Raw genomic sequence first — 16,153 nt, forward strand, 5'->3', positions numbered from 1 at the left:
CCTTGTTTCACGGACTATGCTGAAAATTTGTTTCCAGGGTGTCTTCTAGCATTCATCTGTGAAGCCAATGAACCGAACATAGATGGCATCCGTGTTGTTGTGTCCATGGTTTTCACTGACCCATAGACCATAAAGTGCGTGAGGGATCTGTAATCGCGGACAAAATAGGTCTTGCTTCCATGGTGTCACCACAAAGCCACGGGAAAACGCTAATGTGTACACTCGTTAAAGTCAGTGGATACTAGGGCTGTCGAATATAATCGATGCAGCGATGCATCGCGATTCGACCCCTGGCGATTCTAGATCGATGCGGTTGCTTTAAATAATCGATGCATGTTAATGACGTTAGCGACGCGTCCGCCGTGCAGCCGAGTCGGAAAAAAGTTTTTGGGCGCCTTCTTTCCCGCCTCCCGCTGACGTGTCAGAGGGGGTGGCCACAACATTGAGTGAGCCGGGTCTGACTGAGTGAGGAGGAGCCGGAGGCGTGGTTTCCGCGCATCTCCGGCTCCCAGTCAGACACTCAGAAGCAGGCGGCAGTGCGGACGTGCGGTGGCTGGCGGCGAGGTGAGTTATCTACCTCCAAAGCGCCTGCCACCTACACAGCATATACACCTACCGCCTGCCACCTACACAGCTCATATTGCCGCTTCTCATACCTTTGCCGCCCGCGCCATGTTTCTTCTTTATTTTTCCGGTTGTGTATCTTCTTATTCTTCCCCTCCGTCTACAGTGGACGGAACTTTAGGTTCCGGGTCTATGAAAGGCGGTCAAACAGCGGCCCCTAGTGGCCAGTCTGGGAATGTCTACATTTATCTCACACTATTCAGGAGATTGCTCCCAGCAGGAGGTGATCCACACTGACAACTCTCAGCTAAGGGCAGGGATCTGAAACTGCTGGGGTGTCAGATTTACTGACAGTTACTGATCCTGCACCATCAGAGCCCCTTCACACGTGTATCAGTCCCTACTGAGAGGATGGTGATTGTGGATACACAGGATCTATCAACCTGAAACCTCCAGGACTAAGGCTACTTTCACACTAGCGCTTGATCGGATCCGTTCTGAACGGATCCGATCATATTAATGCAGACGGAGGCTCCGTTCAGTACGGTTCCGTCTGCATTAATAACTTAGAAAATTTTCTAAGTGCGCAAGATGCCTGAGCGGATCCGTCCAGACTTTCAATGTAAAGTCAATGGGGGACGGATCCGCTTGAAGATTGAGCCATATGGTGACATCTTCAAGCGGATCCGTTCCCATTGACTTACATTGTAAGTCTGGACGGATCCGCTCGCCTCCGCACGGCCAGGCGGACACCCGAACGCTGCAAGCAGCGTTCAGCTGTCCGCCTGTCCGTGCGGAGGCGAGCGGAGCGGAGGCTGAACGCCGCCAGACTGATGCAGTCTGAGCGGATCCGCTCCATTCAGACTGCATCAGGGCTGGACGGAGGCGTTCGGGTCCGCTCGTGAGCCCCTTCAAACGGAGCTCACGAACGGACCGACGAACGCTAGTGTGAAACTAGCCTAATACTGATGGTCTCTCAGGTTCTTTCACACTTGCGTTTTTCTTTTCCGGCGCTGAGTTCCGTCCTAGGAGCTCAATACCGGAAAAGAACTGACCAGTTTTATCCTAATGCATTCTGAATGGAGAGCAATCCGTTCAGGAGGCATCAGTTCAGTCCCTCTTACGTTTTTTGACCGGAGAGAATACCGCAGCATGCAGCAGTTTTCTCTCCGGCCAAAAATCCTGAACACTTGCCGGATCCAGCTTTAAACTTATATTGAAATGTATTAGTGCCAGATCCGGCATTAAAATTGCTGCATTGACGGATCCGTTCTTCCGATCTGCGCAGACCTTTAAATCTGTGAAAAAAATAAACACCGGATCCGTTTTTCCAGATGACACCGGAGAGACAGATCCGGTATTTCAATGCATTTGTCAGACGGATCCGCCTGACAATAGATACAAATAAATATTTTTGTGCAATTTCTGACTGATTGAATTAATTTTTTGATGTAAAATTGAAAAACAAGGGGACTTGGGTAATAATCTTGATGCATCGTGATGCATCGCCGAATCGAATCGAATCGAATCGTGGACTTGATAATCGTAATCGCATCGAATCGTGAGACGAGTGAAGATGCGCAGCCCTAGTGGATACGTGATTTTATTAGTGGTTTTTCATTAGCCATGGTTCAGTGGAGAAATTACAAAGACATGCACTACTTTGGTCTGTAATGTAGACCAGACACGCCCATTGAAGTCTATGGGCCTGTGAAAAACCACTGACACAATATAGATGGCACTTGTGTTCTTTTAGATTTTTACGGACTGTCTATAGGAAATGCTCAGGAAATTATGAGGAGTGTCCATGGAATATGTATGACACATGAACCAAACCCTGATTCTTTGCCGACATCTTCACGGATGAAACATGGAGAATTTCTAAGGACTTCACGAAAATGTGAATGGGATCCAAGGCCGCTTTCACAAAGTCAGATTTGATCAGTGATTCTTAGGCTACTTTCACACTAACGATAATATTTTCCGGTATTGAGATCCACCATAGGGTTTCAATATCGGAAAAAAACGCTTCTGTTTTGTCCCCATTCATTGTCAATGAGGACAAAAGGTAACTGAACAGAACGGAATGCTCCAAAATGCATTCCGTTCTGTCCTCATACCAGAGAGCAGCATGCTGCGGTTTGCTTTCCGTCCTAGGATGCGCTAAGTGACAGAATCTGTCACCATAGTAAATGGATCCGTCCCCTATTGACTTTCAATCGAGTTCTTGACGGATCCGTCTTCCCTATGTTAAAGATAATACAACCGGATCCGTTCATAACGGATGCAGATGGTTGTATTATCAGTAACGGAAGCGTTTTTGCAAAAACGCTATTCTGAAAGTAGCCTTAGCCACCAGGCACTGGTCCACAACACAGAACAAGTGCAAATCTTTCCATTATACCTTTTTTCTGTATAGGCTTTGCATCTGGTATTGGCTCACAATTACTGATCAAACACTGACTGTGTGAAAGCAGCCTAACGGTGTAAATTAGGGACCGACCGATTATCGGTTTTACCGATATTATCGGCCGATATTCAGGATTTTGATCGGTATCGGCATCTATTTTGCCGATATTCCGATAGCTTATGGGGAACACAGATCGCGCTGCTGTCAGCGCTCTGTGTTCCCTCAGCAGCACAGGGGAGAAGGAAGCAGTGTCTCCCCACCCCCCCCCCCCCCCCCGTGCTGCTGCCGCCAATGAGAGGAGGGAGTACAAGAGGAGGGGAGGGGCTGTGGCCACTGCGCCACCAATGAAGTGAAATCTCTCATTTATTCATATACAGTCCCCAGTATTAAAAACCTTGGTGGCGCAGTGCGCCCCCCCCTAGTATTAATCATTGGTGGCAGTGGCCACAGGATCCCCTCTCCCCTGCTCCTCTGATCGGAGCCCCAGCTGTGTAATCCGGGTGCTCCGATCGGTTACCATGGCAGCCAGGACGCTATTGAAGCCCTGGCTGCCATGTACAGAGCAGCAGGGACAGGGTGAGATCCTATTCACCCTGATAGAGATATATCAGGGTGAATAGGACAAGGGTTCTAGTCCCTAAGGGAGCTAAAAGTTAGTAAAAAAACAAACAAAAAAAAAAGTTTAAAAAATAAAACACCAAAATATTAAGTATAAATGAAAAAGAAAGATTTACAAAAAAAAAATACACATTAACAATAAACATTAATTTTCAGCAGATTTGTGTAGGAATTTTTTTTTTTCAAAAATGAAAATTCCCAGAATATCGGTATAAATTATCAGCTATTGGCCTGAAAGTTCACAAATTATCGGTATCGGCCCTAAAAAATCTATATCGGTCGATCCCTAGTGTAAATGTACACGTACACATATGTACATGTGTTACATGGTAGCATTCAACTTTACACTGCAACTGCATAAAAAAATTATGCAAAAAACATGCGGTAAACCACACATTTTAAGGGCCCTTGCACACGACCGTATGCCCTCCGAGACATGCGGGCCATATGTCCCGGAGCGGCATAGATCGTGCGCACGGGCGTACACAGCATCATAGATTACAATGATGCTGTGCACGTCTGGCCGCCCGCTGGACTTTTGTCCCGCACTCAATCTTATGAGTGCGGGACAATAGCCCTGTGGGCGGCCCGACGTGCACAGCATCATTGTAATCTATGATGCTGTGTACTGCCGTGCGCATGATCAATGCCGCTCCGGGACATATGGCCTGCTCACGGACCTTATGTCTCGGCATATGGCCGTGTGCAAGGGCCCTAAAGGGGTTGTCCCTCAAAAAGTTTTCTACAGTCTTCAAAGCAGTGCCTGAATCTGAATACTTCTGTGATTGCGCGGTCTGCAAGTATAGGACATATTCTTTAATTTGCAGACTGAACATATGGATGTGGACAATATCGCATCTGTATGTCCAATCCGCAAATTATAGAACATGTCCTATACATGGCTGCAACAACATGCGGCATGCACCAGTCCAGTATATGTATTTTGCAGATCTGTGGTTTATAGAGTAAAAAATGGAAATAACTGTGTACTTTCTCCTATTAATCAGAGAGCATACGCGCTCTCAGATTGTCACATATAGGGGTCCCCCCCTCCCAGAAGTTAGTGAGACGAGTGCTCCTCTAACCACCCCTCTGTGCCTAATTATAGGGTTTATTAGCGCCTCTACATAACTTCGGCAGTTCCACTGCCAGCACAGGGGCTTATTGAGACAGTGTCTAAAAAGCCATTCTTAATAAAGGACCCCCTAAATGTGTACATTTTATAGGGGCCTGGAAAATGACATGCTATATAATTCCCTATACTTGCATGCTAAAGTTGGTTGTTGCATTCCTGCAGTTTTTGCATTACTTTAACACATGGAGCATTGGATGTAGATGTGTGTTATATATGAACTCCTTACATCTTGCAGTTTTTTGCAGACTGTATTTTATTTGTATAAGGGCTCTGCTAAAGTGCACATTTTAGTCATAAATTAGAATTTTCATCCAATTTTTGGTCTCATTCTTTGCTACAAAATTGCATGAAGGTGGTTGTGCGTACTAATTAGGTTATATTTTTGTACACTGTATAGGCTACTTTCAAATTATTTTTTTACTTTTCCGGTGTTGAGATCCGGCAGAGGATCTCAATACCGGAGAAAAACACTAAACTGAACAGAACGGAATGCTCCAAAATGCATTCCATTCCATTTGGTTGCGTTTCCATACCGGAGAGCAAACTGCAGCAAGCAGCGGTTTTCTTTCTGGCATCAGATGCGGAGCCCAACGGATTCGGCATGACACACAATGTAAGTCAATGGTGTCTGATCCGTTTTCTCAGGCACAATAGAAAATGGATCCAACACCCATTGACTTAAAATAGTTTTAGTGCCGGATCTGTCTTGGCTATTTTAGAGATCATGCAGCCGGATCTGTTCATAACGGATGCAGCCGGTTGTATTATCAAAAACGGAAACGTTTTTGCAGATCCCTGCCGGATCAGGCAAGAACGCAAGTGTGAAAGTAGCCCAACTTAGAAGCACCTTGCTGTGGGCAGTATACATTTGTAGCACATATATAAATGATCACCATATTTGGGGGTTCACTAACTTTTTAAAGACTGTAATCCCTGTGTTTATAGGTTGCTACATTTTTAAAATTTCCAGCTTAAAACCATATTTTTCGTCTTTCCAGTTCTGGTGATTTTATGAAGATCTGTGCATGTAAATTTAGGCTTATATGAACTCTGAATATGTTGAACATTTACTTTTAAAGGGGTTATCCGAAACTGCCCCCCCTCACACGGAATATACTTACGCCGCTCCCTGCGCTGCTCACGGTCCCTGCACCCCCGCTGCTGCTTCTCCCCGTGTGCGGATGAAAACATGCAGTGTCGGGGCCAATGGCAGGCGGGGACGAACCTTCCTAGCATCACCCGCGATACTAGGGAGGCTCGCCCCTGCCTGCCTTTGGCTGCTTCCTCCCCCCCAACACCAGATGTTTTCATTGGTCCACGGGGAGGAGCAGCAGTGGTGGTGCGGGGACCAGGAGCGAAGCGGGGTAAGTATATTCCGTGTGAGGGGCCTGGCACATGGGGGGGGGGGGCAGTTTATAGTTTTGGATAATCCCTTTAAGCAATGAGGTCTGTATAACTTTCTGCTTGGGTCACACTTTTACCCACTAATATTAAAAGGAACCTGTCACCTAAAAAATGCCTCCCAAACCGCCAGCATTACCTTTAGGAACATACTGCTCGCTACTTTAAGGTCCATTTCTTCCTCCGGCCAGATGCACCAAAATCTTGAAAAACAAACTTTCATCCCCTGCACGCGCTATGTAACAGCATAGTTTGAATTCAAGGAGGCAGCGGCCTCCTCGATTCAAGTCAGGATAACCACAACCCCTTTCCCTGCCCCTTCACCTCTGATTGACAGCCGCGCACGTGAATGTCTGACGCGCACTCGCATTCGGCCTGCTTCGCTGAACAGCCGAAAGCTATCGGCCGTCAATCAAAAGCGAAGAGGCAGGGAAAGGGGTTGTGGTTATCCTGACTTGAATCGAGGAGGCCGCTGCCCCCTTGCATCTGGCCTGAGAAAGAAAAGGATCTTTAGGAACATACTGCTCGCTACTTTAAGGTAATGCTGGTGGTTTGGGAGGCATTTTTTAAGTGACAGTTTCCCTTTAACTTTTATACATTTTTTTTTTTTATACAATTTTTCTGAGCAATTACACTTGGATGAAGTTAGTTTCAAGGAATGGACCATAAAGTCATTATTTTGTATTGGTTATCCATGTTTTTCTGGCTCAAGCTTGGTTTTGGTTTGAATGTTAATACATCCTTTTTTCTTTTGTATTCTAGATGTGAAACCTTAATTTATGATCATGAAAATACAGAAACAAGAGCCACAGGTGAGTAATGATCTTTTTCAATGATTACACATAAAATTGGGTATTACAAATACATATTCAGGGTAGGCGCAACTCCGCTCTGCAGCATGCCGATTTTGTGGCGGATTTCAACCGTCTGCATTTAAAGGGGTGAACTCTATTGTCAAAATCTGCAACAGAAGTTGACATTGCTGCGGATTCAATTTTGCACATGTTGATGAGAAATGCCATGTCATCCACATGGCTGTTATGGTAATCTGCTGTTTTCCATATACAATTTCCGTGTGGAAAGTCCACAGCATTTCCGCTACTTGTGCATTGACCCTTGAAGAGGAAAATGTATTTTCTGGTAGAAACACTGGTGGTCTGGTTGGTGCAGAACTGCTAGATAATCTAGAATATAAGGGCGCCTTGACATGGCCTGATGTAACATGCGATTGTCAGGAAGGAAGTGTGAATGGCCATGCAGGACTTTCGTCTCCGCTCAAAAATCATGTTCTGAGCGGACACCGAACGGACCCCATTATAGTCTATGGGGTCTTTAGGCTCTGTTACGCTCAGTTAGGTCTCAGTTATCTGCAGAATCTGTCCTTTTCGTTCTCGTGCTCCTCAACTGAGCCGGAGAACGGAAAGGAGGAACGATGATGTGAACGAGGCCTTACCCAAGTCCCCCAGACTGAGGGCTCTGGCCTAGCGACTCTGTTCTTATAGGGATTATCAACTTGGGTTTGTCCTTATGAGAGAACCCCTTTAAAGGGCTTTTCTGGCAGTGAAATATTAATGACTTACCCTCAGGATAGGTCATTAGTATCTGATCAGTGGGGGTCCGACTCCTAACACTCTTCCGATCAGCTGTTTGAAGAGGCCACAGCGCTCTGGTGAGTGCTGCATCCTCTTCCTAGGCCAGTGATGTCATGTTCATTGGTGACGTGGCCTGGGCATAGCTCAGTCCCATTCATGTGAATGTGCCTGGTCTGCAATACCAAATACAGTCATTATACAATGTACGATACCGTGATTGACTGGCTCCGAGGAGGCTGCAGCACTTACAGGAGCGATGTGGCCTTCAAATAGCTCATTGGTGGAGGTCTAACCCCCCGATACCCCTGCCGATCAGATATTGATGACCTATCATGAGAAAGCTCCTTTAACTGTTCTGAATGATTACATGGAAATACCAGGACTTCTCTGCCGTATAGTGTCCTGTTTCACTTACCTTTTTAATATTCTGAGTTTTTGTGTGTATAACTGAAGGTATCTTGAGATTGAAAACCTTATTTTTTTATGTTTTTGCTGCCTTTGTGCATTTTTATGTTTATTGTAGTACTGATAATTGTTGCATGATCTCACTGGAAAATTTACAACTGATGGTTTTGCGAATAAAGAATGGCTGGAATTTCACAAGGTTTGTTTTTCTATGAAAAGTCCCGTGTGAGATAAGCACGTTCTATTATTTGCTGTCTTTCTCTCCTCTTTGCCAGCTACCCAGCCTGAAAGCACTTAGCTATTCACCAATGTCCAGTGCCTCAATATCCTGCGAGCGCCAGGTACTTGCCCCGTTTTCTGAATCTAGCCTTGAGGATTTCCACCCTGTGACACTTTTGGACACCCCATCTCGACTTCTGCCCGAGAATGAACTGTACCCTGGGCAAGAGACTTGTGAAATCAGCTCATTGACCAATCTGAATGGAATAGAGGACAGTGGAGGGGGTGGGACGGGTGTGAAGAAAAAACGGAAAAAAAAGGAACAGGGGGAGGAAAAGGAGACTAAACCAAAGAAAAAGAAGGAACCCAAGAAAGAGAAGGTCAAAGAACCTAAGAAAGTGAAGGAGCCCAAAGAGGCAAAGGAACCTAAGCAACCCAAGAACCCCAAGGAACCGAAAAAGCCTAGGAAGCCGAAGGAGCCAAAACCTCCGAAAGAAAAGAAGGTTAATTCTGACACGGTTGCTAAAACCAAATCTAAGAAAACAAGGTGAGCTCATTCCTTAAGACCCTCTTCTTTTCTAAGCTTAGGCTACATTCACATGACTGAAAAACGGTTGTGTGACTACCGTTTTGTAATGACCATCACACGGCTGTTTTTAGAACCAATTGAAGTCAGTGATGCTGCCGTATTTTATTTTTTATTTTAATTTTTTATGGCCAGTGAATAGCAGCAATTAAGAACAGGACATTAGTGTTGAGCGAACTTGTGTTTTAAGTTCGGTGTCTAAAGTTTGAGTTCAGGTTATCGAAGTATCCAGTTATGGATTATAACGGGATACTTCGATAACCCGAACTTAAAACACAAGTTCGCTCAACACTACAGGACATGTCCTTTTTTTGGTTGTTTTCATGGTCAGATGGACCCTGTTGAATCAATGGGACCATTTTTAACAGTCATTTAGACAGTATTAGGGTTAAAATAAAAAAATTACCTCATCCACTTAATGCACAGAGGCAGTCGCTCCTCTCTTGATACAGAAGGACCTGCACTCCCAACATGAAGATGTAACCATGCGCTCCCCGCAAGATCACTGGTATTGCAGGCCCTTCTGCATCAAGTGTAGAACTGTCCCTGAACATGCAGGTGGACATTATTAACGTTGGGGGCCACTATGGAGAACATTACTAATGCTGGGGGCCACTATGGGAGATATTGTGCAGAGTTTGGTATTTAAATTAAAAAAAGCCAATGAAAGTCCTCCATTTTTAATGACTTTTTAATGGCCGTTAGGGCTCAAGCACATGACATGGATCAGCAAAAAAAAACAAAAAACGATGACATCAATGTGACATCCGTGTAACATTAGTTTTTTTGCGGATCCATTGCAAAAATGCTTATCCTTGTCCGCAAAACGGACACGAATAGGACATGTTCTATTTTTCTGCAGAACAGACTTGCAGATATATGGCTACGGAATGCACATGGAGTCATTTTTTTTTTTTTTTTTTTTCGGCCCCTTTGAAATTAATGGTTCCACAAACGGGCCCCCCCAAAAAACTAACGGACACGGACAAAAAATACATTTGTGTGCATGAGCCCTTGAAAACAGATGTAAAACGACCAGAAAATGAATGCAAAATTGGTTAAAAAATGACCATGAAAAACAGATAGTGTGTCCGTTTTTCATGGACCTTTTTTCATTTCGTTTGAATGTAGACTAAGACGATGTCACATTTTCTTCTGTACAATTGTAATGGGAGCATTGCGCGGTTTTATTTATCATGTATCTGCAAATTGTACGCTGATACTGGTTTTCTGGCCAGATACTTCCCTTACTCTGCAGCCAGATGTTAGCTCTAAATTTGCCCATACACATTCAGTAGGTGTCTGCTGAATGATCGCTCGGTGATAGCTCTCTCGTCTCCCTCCCAGCTTCCCATACACATGTTCGGCTGAGCGCGTCTGTGTATGCTGTGGGGAGAGCATAGAAAGCCGCTGCCAGACGGTTCTGGCGGCTTCTTTTCTCCCAGGAGAACAAAAACGCAATGAAGGGCAGAAAATGTCCACTAAAAGAAATCTTTGTTCTGCGTTTCACAAGCTCCTGTAGACTTGCAGTTAACATCTGAAGGCGGCATTTTTTGACAAAATAAATGCAGAAAAAAAAAAGACACTGAAAACAAGGGCTACAAAAAACACAAAGCGTCAGCAAAACGAAAACTAGGTGTGAAACCAACCTTATAGGGGTTATCCAAGCATATGAAAATTGTCTCGGTATTTGTGCGTTTCTGTATCTACATGCTTCTGCATCCAAGCATGAATGTTATAACATATTTATAGACCTCAAGAGACTCCATCTAGAAATTTTATGTTTGGTGTATTGTGGTCAGGTAGATGAACCTTCTTGGGGGAATATGGTAGTGCGAGACAAGATGCAGTGGGGCCCCAGTATTCACTGGGGATGGGCCCCAGGACTCGGCAGCACCACTCTTACACTTTTGGGGCATTATTAAGTAAATTAAAGAGGACCTGCATTCCCCATGTAATAACAATTTTGGAGCCTCTGTTCTTATGTCTGTATGTTGTGCCATCCCTTTATTATTTCTACTAGAAGTTATGAATGAATTGCCAGCAGTCTGCAGTAAGGGTACAGAGGGGAGGTAACCAGTTAGGTGGGTGTAACTGCACAGACTCACTCTATCCAATCAGTGCTGTCATTTTCAGACTATGCAGGTGCAGACACCCAACTGGTTACCTCCCCTCTGTACCCTTACTGCAGACTGCTAGCAATTAATTTGTAACTTCTAGTAGAAATAATAAAGGAATAGCACAACACAGAGCCATAAGAATAGATGCTCCAGAATTGTTATTACATGGGGAATGCATGAAGCTATTAAAACTGGCGTGTCAGGAGCGGTGACAGGTCCTCTTTAAAGGGGTTTTGTCACTTCTGCAAATAGCATTTATCATGTAGAGGAAGTTAAAGGGGTTGTCCGAGTTATGAAAAAAAATAATATAGCACTGAAAATCTGATATATAACTAAGCTAAGCAAGTTTTATGCAAAAAAATAATATATATTTCCTCATTTCCCTGGTTCTTTTCTGGCCCTTTTTTTACATGCAATAAAAACACTCTCTCTGCCACTCCCCCTGCACTGCTAAGGGAGTGGATACAAGAGCTGCCCTGAGTGACATGTCTGCCTGCTGGGAGACTCTGCAGAATGTTGTATGTGTAGAACTACAAGTCCCAGCTGTATAATGACACTGCTAATACACACAGGATCTTCCCCCTACCTTCTTGTGCAATGCTCTCTCTAGTATGTCAGCTCCAGTGCCCAGCATTGTCTCCTCACTGCCTGCCTGTGCAGCTGAAGGGGTTAAGAATCCTAGCAGAGCGTAGACGGACGGACGGAGGGTCCGAGGGGGGGGGGGGGCGTGGCCAGCACAGTGATGTCTCGTTTACAGGCTTGTAAACGACCTTTATCAGAGCAGGGAGAGAAGCTGACATCACAGGTCATGTGACCCTCACTGAAATTTGAGAAACCAGCCACTGGAGATGAAGTGAGTTAAGTGGAAAGCTGTTACATTTGCTTAGCTAGGAACATAGAACAAAAAAATAACTCGGACAACCCCTTTAATACAGGCTCTTACTAATGCATTGTGATTGTCCATATTCCCTCCATTGCTGGCTAGATTCATTTTTACATCACATTATATACTGCTCATTTTCATGGTTACGACCACCCTGTAATCCATCAGTGGTGGCCCTGCTTGCACACTATAGGAAAAAGCACCAGCCTATATGCTCTGCTACGGTCCCGGTCACCGGAAAGTCCGGCATTTTTTCCTATAGTGTGAAAGCACGACCACCACTAATGGATTGCAGGGTGGTCGTAACCAAGGATACGAGCAGTGTATAATGTGATGGAAAAATTCATCCAGCCAGCAAAAGAGGCAATATGGACAATCCCAATACATTAGTAAGTGGCTTGTATTAACTATCTCTACATGATAAATGCTATTTGCTGAAGTGACAAAACCCCTTTTAACCCGCTAACTGTTTTGCCCCAGTCCAGCTCAAGCAGTGGGAAAGGTAGCTAACTGGAGGGGGAGGGCTGCTTTAGATGCTGCTATCTCCTGAATGGTAGCAGCTAGAAACATGCAACTGGTCTTGTTTGAAAGTTGACATTCCAAGCTTCCAAGCATAATGACAGAAATATGTTCAGTAATCTGGATGCTGTGAAAGTAAAAACAGGTTTTACCAGTGATTATTCCCGACTCTATTTCCAACAGTGATTTCTTCTCAGTTGCTTGGACTTTAGCTGTCGCCTGGACTGTCAGCTTTCAAACAAGACCGCTTGCATGTTTCTAGCTGCTCCCATTCAGGAGATAGTTAGCTAGTTTTCCCACTGCCAGATCTGGAATCGGGCAGAACAGCCCTGCAATACTGTGAGATTTGATCTGATAACTGAGGCGGCACATAATTTAAATCATGAACATTTACACCCTGTTCATCTGTGGTTAAGTAACTTGCAGATACTGAAACAGGGGGTGGGGGTGGGAGGGGATTGCTTATTAACCCCTTGACAAACACCACGTAAAGGCTGATTCACACAACTGTGATGGATCTGGGAAACACGATCCATGTACCGAACAAGCTGCATCATAGTGTTCTATAATAGTTATTAAATATAAGAAAAAGAACTGGATCGCACATCCTAAATACTATGCTTTTATCTAACTGCTTCTCAGCATAATTAACACCGCTTCTCAGCGCAATATATCGTATACCTACCCCTATGCTGCATGCTGTACATGAGGCATTAGTATACAATTTGATCAAAAAGCATAGGCCCACTCACCGCAACAAGGTTGCCTCTTTGAATGGGACCCTAACCTAAATTTGGCGCAGCACTGCACGGCGACCACCAGTGCAGCAGCACCGCCCCAGCAGGCAGCAGGACCCAGAAGCCAAACGGCACCCCCGCTGTCTGGCAAAGCCACCTTGGCACTGGGCCCCACCAACCCGTCAGGACAGCACCAAAGCAAAAAATGTCCGCCGTTCTATAATACTTAGTTTCTCTGTTGCACTGTGCTGACATAATGATGCGGGTACAGTACATTAGACCCCCGATCAGATAGGAACTGACTGTCGTAAAAAACGTATGCAGTCAGTTCGGGTCAGGGGAACAGCGGTTGATTCGGGAGATACAGCCAACACACGGACCTTGCTTCCCTGACCTATCGTGGTCATGTGAATCAGCCCTAGTGATGTTCTGGTCCCTTTGCCTTGCTGCCTGTTAAGGTATGTGGTGAGTTTGATGGTACGGCACTCTATTGCCTGCAGTACCTTCATCAGGATGATTCCCTGTCACAGAAAACCCCAGACAATAGTGCTTATATTCCCTGTACTGAAGTGTCCTTCAACTACCTCCTGAGCTGTGATAGGCAGTGAGCTGCAGCAGAGAAGGCACGGCGCCTGAGCGGCAGCAGAGAGGGCACGGCGCCTGAGCGGCAGAAGAGAGGGCACGGCGCCTGAGCGGCAGCAGAAAGGGCACGGCGCCTGAGCAGAAAGGACTAAGGTGCTAGCTTAAAATAAATGTAGCAGAGCCAATAAATTAGATGATCTGTGGATCCATGTGAGGTACAGGGCTGGTTCTAGCTTCAGACAGAGATGTCATGTACTAGATTTTATATTATTTTTATTGTTTACATTAATCATGGGATAAGCCCTTTGGGAAACTGCATTTGAAAATGGATAACAGACTCAAAGCGATTTTGAAAAAATATTATAATCAAATGTGCCCTGTAAAGGGGAATCTTTGAAGGGGCAGAAGCACTGCTCAGAGATTTCTGCCCCTTCAGCTTTCATCGCCTCTGTTCAGCTTTTCAAGTGGAGTATGGATCCATAGGAAGTATATGGGATCCGTACTCGCACGCTCGAAAAGCCAAACAGAGGCGATAAAAGCACCTTTACTGTTTCAACAAAGGTTTATTTACCCTTTTAAAGGGAACCTGTCACCTGGATTTGGGGTATATAGCTGAGGACATGGGCTGCTAGATGGCCGCTAGCAGATCCGCAATATCCAGTCCCCATAGCTCTGTGTGCTTTTATTGTGTCAAAAAAAGTTTGTGTATATATATGTAAATGAGGCTACTAACGTTTTCAAGAGCCCAGCCACGCACATTGTGAAGGAGCCCAGCACCACCCCGCATCCTCGGAATCTCCTCCTTGCTCCCTGACGTCACAAAGCTAGAGCGCTGTAATCTCGCAATACGCATGCTAGCGCATGCGCAGTGTCGGCATAGTGTTCCTTCCCTGCTCTGGCATCAGCCTCAGGGAACGAACTGCGCATGCGCTAGCTTGCGCATCGTGAGATTACAGCGCTCTAGCTTTGTGACGTCGGAGCAAGGAGGAGATTCTGAGGATGCGGGGCAGTGCTGGGCTCCTTCACAGGGGGCGTGGCTGGGCTCAGAGTCAGAGAACGCTGGACTCCTCTCTGAAGCATGGAGGAGACAGGACTCCTCTAAGGTTCATTTACATATATCTATAAAAATCATTGTTTTTTGACACAATATAAGCACACAGAGCTATGGGGACTGGATATTGCAGATGTGCTAGCGGCCATCTAGCAGCCCATGTCCTCAGCTCTATACCCAAAATCCAGGTGACTGGTTCCCTTTAAGTCTTTAGCAGTTAGTGGTGTCATTTTTCTGTTCAGGAAGATCTCGGTATGGTTTGAGTAGACAAATATTCCCAAGCCACTTGAAATAAAATGATTGGGATTGTGCTGTGAACGTAAAAATGTACGGTACGCTGGCTGTATTACTGTAATGAATAAATCTTGTTACCTGTGCAGCAAAGAACAGGGGCCAACTCCAGTGGAGAAGAAGAAGAAAGGGAAGAGGAAAGCAGAATCATGTGAAGACACCCTGGAGGGGGAGCTCTCCATGTTAAACTCGGGATCTCAGAGCACAGAGGAGTCCGAGTCTCTCGACAGTCAGGTACATGTATATCGGTGGTGTGTACAGCGCGTGTATATCGGTGGTGTGTACAGCGCGTGTATATCGGTGGTGTGTACAGCGCGTGTATATCGGTGGTGTGTACAGCGCGTGTATATCGGTGCTCTGTACAGCGCGTGTATATCGGTGGTGTGTACAGCGCGTGTATATCGGTGGTGTGTACAGCGCGTGTATATCGGTGGTGTGTACAGCGCGTGTATATCGGTGCTCTGTACAGTGCGTGTATATCGGTGCTCTGTACAGCGCGTGTATATCGGTGGTCTGCATATGTATATCGGTGGTCTGTACAGCGCGTGTATATCGGTGGTCTGTACAGTAAATGTATATTGGTGGTTTGTATATGTATATTGATGTGTTACTCTGGTCTGTACAGTACATAAGACTACAGGCTTTCCAGACCCATCAGAATGAAATAATTAACCTAATATGGCTGCATTTTACTAGCTTTATATCTTTTATATTCACAATCTGTGGAGATATGGCCACAAATTTGCGGCTCCTCTATTCACCTCTATAGGAGTCTCAGAGGTGGGCCCTGCATTTATCAGACATTTATGACATATCCTCTGAATATGCCATACATATCTAAAATGGGAAAGCCCCCTTTAAAGTGAACCTCTAAGGTAAATCCTGTCAGGACACCTAGAAAGACAATGAGAGTCCTGCTGCCCCTGCCTTCAGTATACACACACTGATATGATACAGGCAGAGTTGTCAATCATTGTCTGTGGGCGGGGTTATCAGGACTCTTACTGTCTCTCCTAGGAGTCCTGTCAGGATTTACACAT

At 45.3% G+C, this 16,153-nt stretch overlaps 1 protein-coding gene across 3 annotated transcripts in view; it reads left to right on the forward strand.

The window, feature by feature from the left end:
* The window catches only part of CHD6 (chromodomain helicase DNA binding protein 6), a 148,851-nt gene that overhangs the window by 33,003 nt on the left and 99,695 nt on the right, over positions 1-16,153 (forward strand). For all 3 annotated transcript variants that reach the window (XM_044300146.1, XM_044300145.1, XM_044300147.1), the window contains 3 exons: positions 6,891-6,940; positions 8,401-8,891; positions 15,203-15,347. In XM_044300146.1, coding sequence (XP_044156081.1) covers positions 6,908-6,940; positions 8,401-8,891; positions 15,203-15,347 — 669 coding nt within the window. In that variant the 5' untranslated portion in view covers positions 6,891-6,907. The remainder of the gene's footprint in view (positions 1-6,890; positions 6,941-8,400; positions 8,892-15,202; positions 15,348-16,153) is intronic.

The sequence above is a fragment of the Bufo gargarizans genome, chromosome 6 (genome assembly GCF_014858855.1).
Source record: "Bufo gargarizans isolate SCDJY-AF-19 chromosome 6, ASM1485885v1, whole genome shotgun sequence".
Lineage (NCBI taxonomy): Eukaryota > Metazoa > Chordata > Amphibia > Anura > Bufonidae > Bufo > Bufo gargarizans.